This window comes from Anguilla anguilla, chromosome 1 (assembly GCF_013347855.1).
Source record: "Anguilla anguilla isolate fAngAng1 chromosome 1, fAngAng1.pri, whole genome shotgun sequence".
Lineage (NCBI taxonomy): Eukaryota > Metazoa > Chordata > Actinopteri > Anguilliformes > Anguillidae > Anguilla > Anguilla anguilla.
This window is the reverse complement of record NC_049201.1, coordinates 51016430-51029639: the sequence shown is the minus strand read 5'-3', so window position 1 is coordinate 51029639 and position 13210 is coordinate 51016430. Positions and strand designations below refer to the sequence as shown.

At 42.1% G+C, this 13210-nt stretch overlaps 1 protein-coding gene across 3 annotated transcripts in view; it reads right to left on the bottom strand.

Moving 5' to 3' along the window:
• The window catches only part of macf1b (microtubule actin crosslinking factor 1b), a 34176-nt gene extending 21629 nt beyond the window's left edge, over positions 1-12547 (bottom strand). Inside the window, exons 1-9 of one of the 3 annotated variants that reach the window (XM_035418152.1) lie at positions 11994-12547; positions 4441-5070; positions 4199-4270; positions 3599-3769; positions 2528-2694; positions 1864-2023; positions 1274-1358; positions 914-1155; positions 493-612 (exon numbers count right to left, since the gene is read on the bottom strand). In XM_035418152.1, coding sequence (XP_035274043.1) covers positions 493-612; positions 914-1155; positions 1274-1358; positions 1864-2023; positions 2528-2694; positions 3599-3769; positions 4199-4270; positions 4441-4989 — 1566 coding nt within the window. In that variant the 5' untranslated portion in view covers positions 4990-5070; positions 11994-12547. The remainder of the gene's footprint in view (positions 1-492; positions 613-913; positions 1156-1273; positions 1359-1863; positions 2024-2527; positions 2695-3598; positions 3770-4198; positions 4271-4440; positions 5071-11993) is intronic. The other 2 variants (XM_035418161.1, XM_035418145.1) reach the window with 2 other exon arrangements.
• Positions 12548-13210: the final 663 nt, after the last annotated feature.

The following is a 13210-nucleotide window of genomic DNA, read 5'->3' as shown; positions in this document are numbered from 1 at the left end:
CATCCCCAGTAATATAAGGATGAAATATAAATCAGAGCATGTATACCTAGCATTTTAGAGCATATTTCTGTGTATAAACAGGCCAACGTGACGCGCGACAAGCCGAAAAAATAGAACAGAAGCGAAAAACTACGCTTCAGTTCGCTTGTGTCGCGCGAGCTTCGCAGCCGGTACGCGACGCGTTCGCATCTGGTGGAGACGACGTCGCCCGCTGCCGTTGTAATAACAGTACATCAACTACGCTTCAGTTACGCGCGTAGTGCGCTCGCGGTCGATACGCGTGCGGTGGGTGCCCGGCTTAACAACTTACAACTACTTTGAAAAAGGTCCTAAAATTCAGTTTCTTTAAAGATATTTACTTATTATTCCTGCATTCTTGAATTGGACCATTCATAAATATAACACTTCTTTATGATATGTGTGTGTGTGTGTGTGTGTGTGTATGCATGTATGCACGTGCTTACATTCCCCTGTGTTTATGAGCGTTCTCACCTTTTGGTCATACAGCTGTGTGGAAATGAGGTCCGCATCCAAGCTGACATCCTTTAGTTGCTCCAGCCTCTGTGCTGTGGTCCCAAACCAGGTCAGCTCTTTCTCAGCAGCCTGCTCCAACTGTGACAAACACCCAATTCAGTTTCACCTCTGACCACTGCTCTTGTTCCAGTACATTCCAAACACATTAAGTGCCATACTGCCTGTAGTTACAAGCAGAAAAAATTGCAATAAAACCCTTCAAACTTCAAAGAGACCAAGAGTGCTTGTATAAAAAAGACTCTGAAACTGATGTACCGAACATTAAAAATGAAATATATTTCCTTTTTGAATGAGGAGAACATTTGTTACTCTCTAATTAGGTACAGGCTTTGATGTAATGCAATGAGGCGTGTAATTGGCAGACGGCTCAAAGCCTCACCCTCAGCCTCTCCGTGCGGCACAGCACGGCATCCCCCGGCGACGTCTGGCTCCCGGATCCCACCAGCTCCCTCTCAATCCTCCCCAGCCACAGGTGGAGGTCCTCCTGGGAGGAGGTGCAGCGGCTGGAGGCCTCCAGGGCCTGCTCCAGCCTCTGCAGGACATCCGCGCTCCCAAGGCTGAGCACGGAGTACCTGATGCCCAGGCTGTCGGCCTTCTCCTTGACCAGCTGGGACTCCTCCTCTGGGGACACACAGAAGGGTCAGAGCCCCAGAGCTATCCGCTATTCACCACTTAATTGCTCAGGTTTGGCGATGCAGTGTGGAGTGTGTACCATAATGAGTGCGTGATTTCAGCTCACCTGATATGATCTTCATGAGTTCATAACCATTCTGTCGAAGTTCCCCTAGGATCACACTTTTGGCTTGGATTTCTTCCACTGCTGCCTATGGTTACAAGAAGAAAGATACTTAATGAAAGCAAGATGGTGATTATAAAATCCAAATACTACACATCTACTACATTTACTGCTACTACTATTATTGTTATTACTTCTGCTACTACTACTATTACACTTACATTTAGTCATTTAGAAGATGCTTTTACCCAGAGCAAGTTATATAAGCTCCCACATACAGGTTTAGGCAATGAACAGTGGTGATAGAAAGACATCGCAGACTGTAGTACTATTAGTATGCAAATTGGTAGTATTAAATAACTACTACTAAGAATAACAGTAATCATCACTGTCATTACTATCATCGTCATCATCATCATTATCAACAACAACAGCAACAAAATGCAGAATTAAAGCAGCAACAACTCTACTACTACAATTACTATGAATAAATAATAACCATGATCTTCATCACATTACGTGGATACATAAAATGATCCGATAAAACTCCGGAGGTCATTTTGTCTCAGGCCTTGCCCAGGGTGGTGCCATACCTTGGCCCGCGCGGCGGCCTCCTGGATATGGACCATGCTCCTCTCTGCCCCCCTCAGCTCCAACAGGTCCTGCTCCACACAGATCAGCCACTGCTGGAAGCTGTCCGTGCTCTCCTGGAAGCACTGAGCTCTGGGAAGGATCTTCTCCAAAGCCCTATGCCTGCACCCCAAAACCACAACACAGACAAATGAGACACCACCTGCCTGCAACCTTCGGCGGGATTATGGAATTGCAGCTGGCTACACAGTAAAATGTCCATTGTTAATTCAACTCTAACAGCATTAATTCAACTCTAACAGTGTTAATTCAACTCACAACAGATAACATTTGGTCCCACATTCTAGAGTGGGAATAAATGTTATCTGTTAATCTGTTGTGCTGTGATTTGGCATCCACATGGATGTAAACTTGAATGGAAGTCTAGATTGAAATAATATTATTTAATCAACGCATTTAGCAAAATAATTTATTTTCTGTGGCCCACTCCTTATGTGGTTAAACCTGGAATTAAAATGTTTTGAACATATGTAAAAGCAACTTCGTAGATACTGTAAAAGACGCTTTGCATGTAGCATGCGCAGCATTTCATTTGACTGGTAAGTGGACACTGCACTGGAAAGTGCTTTAAACAGTGTGTTGAAATGGAAAGACATGTATGGAGACCTGCTTTCTGCATCCAGAACCAAGGCCTCCCATCTCTGCCGCAGGTGGGATATTTGGCGTGCGGCCTGCTCCCTGTCCATCCCCTGGAACGCCTCTGCGAACAGCGGCCCTTCCTGAACCATGGACTCCACGCTCGGCCTTCGGTCCCCCAGCAAGCGCTGCAGGAGCTGTGGGAAGGTCAGACCTTGTTTCAGCCTCGCCAACATCGCAATGCCTCCATCCATTTGAAGAACGTACGCTCATTAGCATAACAGATGGCACGGCAGAAACATTCTGGAACAGTGCCGCAGTTTGTTTATGGTTAAACAATATTCATGATTTGGATAGAAGCCACAGGACACAACATTGTTTTGAAAATCAAATACTTTTTGCTGGCTTCAGTGTACCTTTTGCCTGCTTCGAGACAAACTACATTTTGTGTGATGAATAATACTAAAAGAAAGGTATATAAGCAACTAAGAGATTTTGCTAAATTAAACATTCTCTGTGAATAAGTAGAGACTTGTCTGAGTGTGTATGCATGTGTGCCTGTGCATTTTATATGCACCTGCATTTAAGCTGGAGCCTGGAAATGAAGATAAAAATATGTGGAGATATCCCACATATGGCCCAGATTCAGGGAGCACACAATTATTCCTGGCAAAGAGAAAAGGGAAGGCTTCAAAGCCTATTTTGTTTAAAAGTTCCCTGGAACTGCACTGCCAGGTTAAACCCCTTTCTCAAGTTTCTTGCCTCTATTGTGGAACTGTGGGCAAGTTTCACCTCACCTGCCAACACACAAAAGGGATCATTTTAGCTCTAAAGGTGAGTATCTTTTTTGTACAGGAAGTGTACGAAAGAATAGAGCCTCTTGAATGCATGAGATTGCAAATTGACAGAATTTGACAACAAGGGGATTCTCTGAATAAATTACATGCTCAGGTAATCCCAATTTCTGTACATTTTTGTTGTCCAGAGAATTGCTTCCAGCTGTAACTCAGACATATGTCTCTTTCATCAACAGCTAATACAAAAACAACGTATAGGAATTTGAATTACAGACAAGAAAAACCATAGAAACTTCAGCAGTACCTTTTGCTCCTGTAGCTGTGCCTTCACCACCTTGACCTCTGATGAAGGAGGCTTCTGATTGGCCATAAGATCCTCCATCTCAGAAACCCAATTCAACAAAGACTCCAGGTTCTGGAGAAGGGTCTCTGGATCTCCCATATCTTCTCTCAAAGTTAAGGCACTTCGTGCACCCTTAGCAAAGATGAGGAAACAGAGTTTTCAAAGGTGTCAAAAGGAATCTCCACTACTCTCTGATATACAGTATAGAAACCAGGTAACATACAGTCTCCATTCACATACTGTAATAATGAACTAAGACTCATTTTTATCATAGTCTTCATAATTGTTTCCTGAGTTGTCAGGCTATTTTAGCTATTTCTGTACCTTTTTTTTAGCTTCAAAATGTCATTATGTGTTGATTGGAACGATCACCTCTCCCTCTGCTTACTAATACTAGCAGTCTTTCCAGAGGTTTAGGGCATAGTTGTGTAAGAACAATTTCAGTTTCAGAAAACGAATTGCTATTTGATATTGATTTTAACATTCAGACCAATTTTCTTAACTATTAAGCCTTGTGATGCTATTAACATAACTAAATTATATGAATAAAATGGCCCCAACCTTCTTGTGAAGAGTGCTCCATCGGTCCAAGCTGGAGTCCTGGTCCGAACTTGAGTGGCCATCACTTTGCAGCTATGAAAAAGACAGCAAATACAGTTAAATGACAGACTACATTAATTTATCAGAGAATGAAAATACACATAGAAGCTGCGGACAGAAAGAGCGCTCCCTGCTGGTCGCTGCTTGTCTGAATGTTTGCAGGCCTGGTGTGTGTTTAAAAGCCGGAGGCACTGTGTATTGACCTCGGCAAGCTCTTCGGCAGCTCCGGTGAGGACCCTCACGGTCCGAGTGACGATGGGGTCGCCTCCCTTCTCCCCTGGCGGATATTCCGTCACTTCCACGATCTCAGTCACAATTGTCTCCGTCACCTCTGTCACCTCCGTCACTTCCCTGGAGGCTAACGTCTTCCAGGACCAGGGGCTTCCAGAGTTCTGCCTCTGGAAGCTTGGGGGCTGCTCCTTTTCCCCTGTCGTACCCCATCCTGACACGGGAGTACTGCCCGCCTTCTTCCCTATTTCAGCATCACTCCTCCTCGGCAGGGTCCCGTTGGGCGGGGTCTTGATGGCAGGGGGCGGGCCCTGCCACGCTCTGTCCGAGGTGCAGACGGGGGGAGGGCTCCTGGGTTTGTCCGGACTTGGCGTGACCGCGACTGTGTCGCTCTTTTCCTGGAGGCTGCCCGAGGGCGGGCGCTCGCTCCGGCGCTGGTAGCACTCTCGCAGGAAGTCCTCCTCTGAGGTCACCTTCTTTGATTTCTGGCCTAGGCAACTGGGCCGGCTGATGAGGTTTCCCATAATTCTATAGCCAGGAGGCTAGTGAGTCGGGCCAAAGACGAGGGGACCTGGGGTCATGCATGCAGAAGATGCTTTTGCTGCCTAAAAAAGAAAAGGCCTACAAATAAAAATCCAGCATGCCTTTTGCAGATGACAAATGCAATACCAATTCAGTTGGTTCTCTCTTAATTAGATAAATAGGTGGTATTTCCTGATCCTGACCTGAACACTGAAGAAGGCAACATGCCGAAACGTTTGTGCATGGTTCTGCATAGAGAAAAACAAATAAAAAAATAAATAATTACATTTTTTGAAGCTTCGTAGCCATTTTTTGAGTGCGAACCAACTTCTTTTCAATTGACGATATTTCACTGGTTTCAACGCACCAAACAAATTAAAACGGGTGAGCGCGTAGATTTCTCTTGCTATGAACTGATCCTGACTGTGCAAAACATCGAGTAGCATTTTGACAGGAAACTGGAGGTTAGCCTTTTGAAAAGCTTTTTGAAAGCTAGGTATACAGTGGATGTTGTTAATGATACTATTGCTAGCATATATTTTGTTTAATGAAATGGCTAGTTCTCCAATATCGTAGTTTTTAATAATGTTATCTAACTAACTTGTCCTGCTTACTATACGCCTACCTTTCCAATGACTGGCTGAACTGCTTTTATGAGAAAAAAAAGTGTAGCAGCCTGCCTTGACAGTTTTACAAGTTTGACCTCCCGTTTACTCTAAGTGTCAGTGAAAGTATGTTTGTGGAGCAGAAAAAGAGATTAATTTGTGATGTTTATTGACAAAGTGCATAGCTAACTCATCACATTTCTTATATTAGATAATTGAAAATACAAAATGACAGCTTTACAAGTGTTTTAGTAAAGTATAATGTTCAACAGCTGTAAATTTGTTATATTTTTTTGCACAAATGGAATAGCTATACACATATTCCAAGATACTAGTACATACTTGGGCAACCAGATTTGGCTATGAGGACTACTCCAAGGATTTACAGTTTGCCTACCTATATGCCATTTGCTATTCAGACATCAAGTTTGTAACCAGATTACAAATGTACAAAATTAAACTTTCTGTTCAGTGTTAGTTGCTGATTATTGGTCTTCAGTATTATCAGAATTCACAGTAGGGTAAGCTAGCTATTAAAATCACATCATTCATGTTCTGTGGAAATAGGGAAACTATGAGAAAGTGAATTCATTGCATTATGAAATTGATGTGTTAAGAATTTTCAATCAGAAGTTAAATTAACACATTAACTTTAGCAGCCCTAATATAAATGCAAGTGCTGTTTCCTTTAAGAATCACTTATAGTGAGTTCACCAATCACCAAGATTTACTTGCCAGACCTCATTTGTAAATGAAACAAGTTTACTTTTTAAAGCTTTTATTTGTAAATCAAAAATAATTTAATCCAAACCTGAGTAATAAATAATCCATTTGGTTTCTGATTTTAAGATGAGTTGGAACAGGGATCTACTGGGGTAGGAAGCCTTTGTCATGCTCATTGTTGGATGGCTTGGACTGGTGTCCTCGTCGGCCATTCCCTGGTATAGAATCGCACTGACATGCCTGTCTGTGAGTCAGGATCCTCCAGGATGCCCCACTGTTACGCCTGGCAGCCAGGACCAGCATTCCTGCCCAGGCCTGGCTGCGGACCAGCGCTGGGAAACCATTTACCCCCTGATCAAATATGACAGGCATAAAATTGCTGCTTCATTTCCGAGAGGCGAAGAGACCGTGCATGCTTGGAGGGCTCAGGATAAAAGGCCTCAGTTGCCACATTGAGAAAAATACACAGCACTTTACCCACAATGCCATGCCTCCCATGATTCATGACAAGTGCTGGACTGAATAGAACACCAGGATGATAATACTATAAGGGGGGGAATTAAACTTTAAGTCTGATTTTAGTTTTACTTTATCTGTGAATGAACCAATGACTAAACAATAAACAATCTTTTCTAATAATATTTTGCATTTGTTTATTTTTAACTCTTTAACGGAAAGCTGAGGAGCTTTTGCATGTACACTCATCACTTGCATGAACGAAGCAGCTATTTATGGGTATGGCTAATACATAAACATGTTAAAATCAGAGATGAAATGTTTATAATAATAATGATAATGATGATGATGATTATTATTCTGATTAGTAGTAGTAGTAGTTGTTGTTGTTGTTTTTGTACTGTAGTAGTTGTAGTATAAGCTGACTGCAGTCTTTGTGTATAATAATATACAGTTAAAAGATGTTTTCATAATAGTGGTGTCTGTACTAAGCTGACAAAAGCTATAGAGTATATCTGGATGGGCCTTTAGTCTTCACAAAGCCATCAGCGTTCATTGTAGTTTCTTTGTCATCGGCTATATTGAAATTGTATAGTAATTTTTTAACTGTCACAATTGTAAAATATTCAGAGTGCCATTCCCTATAACTAGGGAAAGGAGTCCATCCTAAAGGATTTAAGGAAAACCCTGGTGGGAGAGAGGAGCAGACATCACATGAATTTCAATCCCCTGATGCTACTTCCGCTGCCCTTCACCCCCAAAACCTCCCAGACGCAGATGTCAGCATGGGTCAGCATGCAACATGCAGATTGGGGGGTTCACTTAGAAAGTGATGTAGAGAGGTTTTCTGGTTCGCTGAAGCAGAAGGTGCTGGGTTGTTTGCCTCATTTCCTTCTGAGCATTCGCCCTGTGAGGCAGACGTTTTGTTATCATTGGCACAGGACTTCCTTAACTTGCTCCTGAACTTGTTCCTGGGGATCACGATGCATTCTAGTTTTTGTTTCAGCTAATTGTGTAATTACCTAAGATTACGGAGAACAGGTGTTCATGGGAATGATTCTGATTTTTTTTTCAGGCTCATTGCCATTTGCTTTCTATTGTTTTTACACTATTTAATAAACCAGGTATTAGCACTTTCTGCGTATTAATTTATTTTATTAATTAACAAATTCATGACATAAATCATTCAATAAATTAATGAGTCTATCCATGAAACACATGTACTACAGCCCCATTTGTGGACCCCATAAGCTGATGGAATATATGGCAAGCTACAGCATATTTAGGCTCTTCAGATAAAAACACACTTTAACTAATAATTTTCTCGAACCTGTTTTTCTATTTGTGTGACTAATAACTTTGCCTGTTTCAATAAGAATCAAACAACTCTGCTTAATTGCATCTAATGTGGAGACATTAACTTGAGCTGTGTACATTCCATTTGTAAATCTTTTTCAACTTGGCAAGAAGTAGTACAATATCTCTGTATTTGTTTGGATCATTTAATATTAAGTTAAGTTTTCTGGTTTTTGCCTTCCTCCTACAAAACACACTTTGTCCAGCGCATTGTGATGATGTATTCATAAATGTCTAGGGTAATTGTACAAGCTGTCTGAATGGCCCTTTCTATCTACATCATTATCACCCTAACTCCAGCTCCATCTCAAATGAAACCCTAGCCTGTAGCTGTATAACTCATGTAACAAAGTGAAACTCCATAGAAGTGACAAAGCACCGGCTCAGAATTAAAGAACTTAGATAATTTACTGTGTAATCACAGGTAGATTTAAACTGAACGTGAGATTCAAGTGAGACAATTTATTTTAATTGTATACATTTCACAAACTTGTTGCTAACACAAAAGTATCCAAAAAGCTTACACAGAAGAAATTGTGTAACTAATGCACTCTGAATCTGGGTTATTGTCACTGTCCTCTACCCTGTCCTTTCACTTATTGTTCTCAGGTCTGTGGGTCCTGTAACTGTCTTCAAACCTGTCCATTTAGTTACTGTTCTCAGATCTGTGCATTCAGTTACTGTCTGCAGGAATAAACCATACTGCAGTCTACATCTCATCCATATGCAAAAGTGACTGCCTTTACCAATGCCCCACAGTGAAAGGGCCAGCACAGAACCTCAGTTTATTTTGAAAGTGATCCCAAAGTTCCCACCCACCGATCTTTCTGATCCTGGGCACACTTCCTCCGCACACTAAACTAGGATGCATACAAGTTTGTCATTCTAGGTCATACTTTTCAAACGACGACTGAAGACCCACCTCTTCAGGCTGCACCTCTCCCCATCCCTTCCCCCCCTGTAAATGACTAAACTTAGGGTTGTAACTAGGCAGCTGTTTAATAGGTGACTTAGTTGATGCGCTAGTCTTAACGACTACTTGTATTTTTATTTATTTTTATTTTTCCATAGTTTGCGTTGTTGCCGTTCTCGTTGTTAGTGTTAATCAGTTTAACCACCAGGGTCCAGGTTGAACTATGCGGTTGTTCCCTGTACTTGGACCGGTACTTCTCTCTAGGGGTTTCGTCATACTTGTTCCTGGTTATGGTTATACACTTTGTTGTACGTCGCTCTGGATAAGAGCGTCTGCCAAATGCCTGTAATGTAATGTAATGTAATGTAATACTAGAAGCAGGTCTGTGGTGAGTAGTCAAAAGCTTTAGTACACTAATATGCTTCTAACAATCACAGAGATCTACTTTTTCCTGCATTCACTTTTTCAGGGAGCTACTATTTTGCCATCAGGAATGCATTGATTGACATCAGGAAATGAACAGAAATTGTCAAACAAATAATGACATATAAAACATTGCACTGGTAATGCACACACTGCCTAGCCTAAGATTCATTCATCTGACTGGAGCACATCAGTCACTTTATATAAGTGAAACCCACCCCCTCACTAGCCCCTCCTCCTGAATACATTTTAAAAATGTTTAAAGTGTTCACTAAGTCACTCCATGCCATCTCATAAACAACAGAGCAGACCAAGTAAACAACTGAGCAGAAATAATGCCAATCGATAATTCACTAAAAAAGGTGATTAGCAAATTCACTTTGACTTCACGTTAGTTTTGGTCTGAAAGCTTCACTCTGCCTTCCAGCAGCCATAATTCTCTCCATGCAATATTATCAGCATGATGGTGCTTTCTATTCACCCACTCAAGACAATAACCTTGCAAGCCAGACTCTCCCACTGTGATTCATACATTGGGCCACTATTTCCCTTCAATGCCCAGATTTGAGTGAGTTCCAGAAAGTTTATCTGCTATATCAGGGATGCCAACCCTGTTCCTGGAGATCTACTGTCCAGAAGGTTTTCATTCCAACCCAAACAAAGCACACCTTGTTCAACAGCTAGAGATTTTGTTGACCTTCTAAGAGTCAGATGTGCCAAATTACGGTTGAAATGAAAACCTACAGGATGGTAGATCACCAGGAACAGGGTTGGGCAGCGCTCTGCTATACAATATGCCAAATTTTCTCTCCTTTCCAGATGAGTACACTTCATTGCACATGCAATGTGCTGGCAGTATTCAGATGGACTACAGGAAATGAAAGGTCAGGAGCATTGATTTAGAAGTACTGTACATGAATGTTCAGGAATGTGTGGTCTTGAACCTGTACACCTATAGCATGGCTGTGGGCCATTGATTGGGCCTGTGACTGATGTGAGCATGTGATGATGAAGGCTATTAAACAGAATGTATACATGTCCATTCCACTGTCACTGGACTGGAATTCACAATTGTAGATGAAGAAAAGAAATAAGTAAGTAAACATTGTGTCAATCAGAACCATTGTGTCAAAAAGAACCCTGCCTCCACCCCTGACTGAAGCATGGCACGCAGCACGGCGTCAGTGTTGACACAAACATCAAATAGTATTGGGAGGGGGGCAGGTTAGTTGGATGAGAGTCGGGTGCAAAGGATCAGGACAGTACGTCTGGAATTGACATTCATTTCTGTCTGTAGTGGTCATTGTGATGCTAATGCAGGTGTCAGGACAATCGCTGGTCTCCTGACAGGGCCGAGTCAACACACTCTGACACCGACATCATCAGAAGCCCCGATTTTCATCACTCACCCCCCACAGCTCCCTGATTCCATAAGTACCAGGATGCAGAACTACACAAGGGACACTTTGTTTAAGCCATTCCTTCGTTAGAATCAGATGCTGCTTTCTTAGTGTAAGTCTTAACTTTTGTTTGTGTGTGTGTTTGTTCAAGACTACAGACATTACGTAAAAAATGCATGGAATACTTATAATTTATAATAATTTTGCCGCTCTTCTGTGTGAAGATAAAAGAGAAAGTGTGTGACTGGACATTACTGGTTCATGACTGTCCTGTGAGTGCACATTTGACTGTGTGTGGTTGGAACACCCACTTTCCCTTGGCTTTGATTTCAGTTTCAAAGAAGAATTGGCTCATCACAAAAAATGTGCTTTTTTTACATACAATTGGATGTACATGCTAATTAATTACTTTAAGATTAATTACTAGTTATCTTTCCAGAAAACGAAATGAGGTGGCCCTCATGAGAAAAAGGATCATGAAACAGAATTACGCACACTGACATCTCTAAACTGCATACATACAGTCTGATCTTTGTTTGGATGTGATCATAGGAAGGATCGCCTTCAATGAAATTCAATGAAACAGAGAATTAAGTTTTCAAGAATACCTATAATTACAAGATGCCAAATGTACCTTTCTGTGAAGTACTGGTTGAGCAATAGTAAGTTTCAAAAGGAAATAAATACAATTCAGCGTAACCATATGAAGTAATACCATATGAAATATGTTCTCATCCAAGCTTTTTTTTTTCTCTAATATGGCATCCTTACACATTTATTAACTTTACAGAGCTCAGTGCAACTTCACTTCAGTTCTACTATGACAAAGAACACACAATGAAATTTTACTGCTAATTCATTCAGCCCAACACCATAATAGTAAAACAACAAAGGGGATGAAATACCCAAACCACCCCAATTCCCCAAGTAAACAAAGGATCCAAAAGGAAATAAAGTAAAAGTAAAAATGAATACTTTTAAGAGGACTTTATCTGAATTAATTTTGTTTAAACTCATCTCAACGTTATCACTACTTATTACAAAACTTAAGCCAATGTAAAGCAAGTCTGTATGATGAGCAAAACCTGTTACTGCCACACTTGCTGTTGTGCATCTGCAAAGGGACTTACCCACCTCTCTGCTTCATCTCTGCCTCAACCGCTTCGTACTGTGGAGTTGGCGGTTTTTAGTTGTGAATACATGCCGCATACTCACCCTCGCAGCGGCGCACAAGCGGCAAACAGAAAAATCCGGTAGGTCGTCCGTTACCATTCACAGGGAAAAAATTCCTGCCTTGTTCAAGCATCCTTTTCATTTTCCCTCCCCCTTCCCCGAAGCGGGCTCCACGCAAGCCGATAACCCATGCTTCCCCGTTGCCCACAGCCACCAGAAAACAATGTTCAACTTTTCACTCGTCCTAGCCCAGACCACACCTCCTTTCGCTGGCTTTTGTTTCACTCCTGAGAAAGAATTATTTCCTCCCGGTCGACGTGCACGGCGTCAAGGTGGACCTTAGAGTGCTGCGCTTTTCACTTTCTCCGTATCCCACAAAGACAGGTCTCCAGGTCCTTGGCATCCCCGTTTGCTCTGGTTAGGTCCATCTCAACACCGGCACTTGCCTGTTGATGTGAGCTCTGTTGTGTTACTCCTACCAGTCTGTTAGACAGCAGTGTCCTCTCCCCCTCTTCCCACCCCCATCCACACCCCCTGCTCCACCACCCACCCACTCTGCTGGCCCCTCCCCCAGGTTTTTTTTTTTTATTCGGCTCAGAAACGGCATGCTGTTTGCAGGGGGGGAAAGGACTTCATAAAGAGCCCCAGGGTCCCCCCACATTCAGATGTTAAGTGACAGATGCCTCCAGCCCCTGCTTTCTCCCATCGCTTGTGTTGTGGCCGCAGAAGCAAGCAGGGTAGTCCACAAAAGGAGACCCCTCCCTCTCACCCCTCTCCCCTCTATTTTCAAGACTAGCTCGCCAGCCATGCCAGTGGTGACAAAAGAGACTAATTACGGTAAAACACATCTGATTACATTTTCAGCGCACTTCCAGTTGCTCCAACGACAACCAACGGAAACAAAATGCAGGACAATGCAAGAAGAAGAAAAGGAAATCGTTATGGACTAGTTCATTTCTCCAAGTCTGTTTTTTACTGACTACTGGCAAAACCTAAAATTTTAACACTTAAATTGAGACTTATGGGGCCTGTCAACTTAAACAGCTCATTAACATTACAGGTCAATAATCTTAATGTCCTCTAAGAAAGAGAACATGAATAATTAATTAATTCTTCATAACACTCTCAAAAATGATTTATGTAGCCAAGCTGACCGTAAGTGAAATTGTCTGTG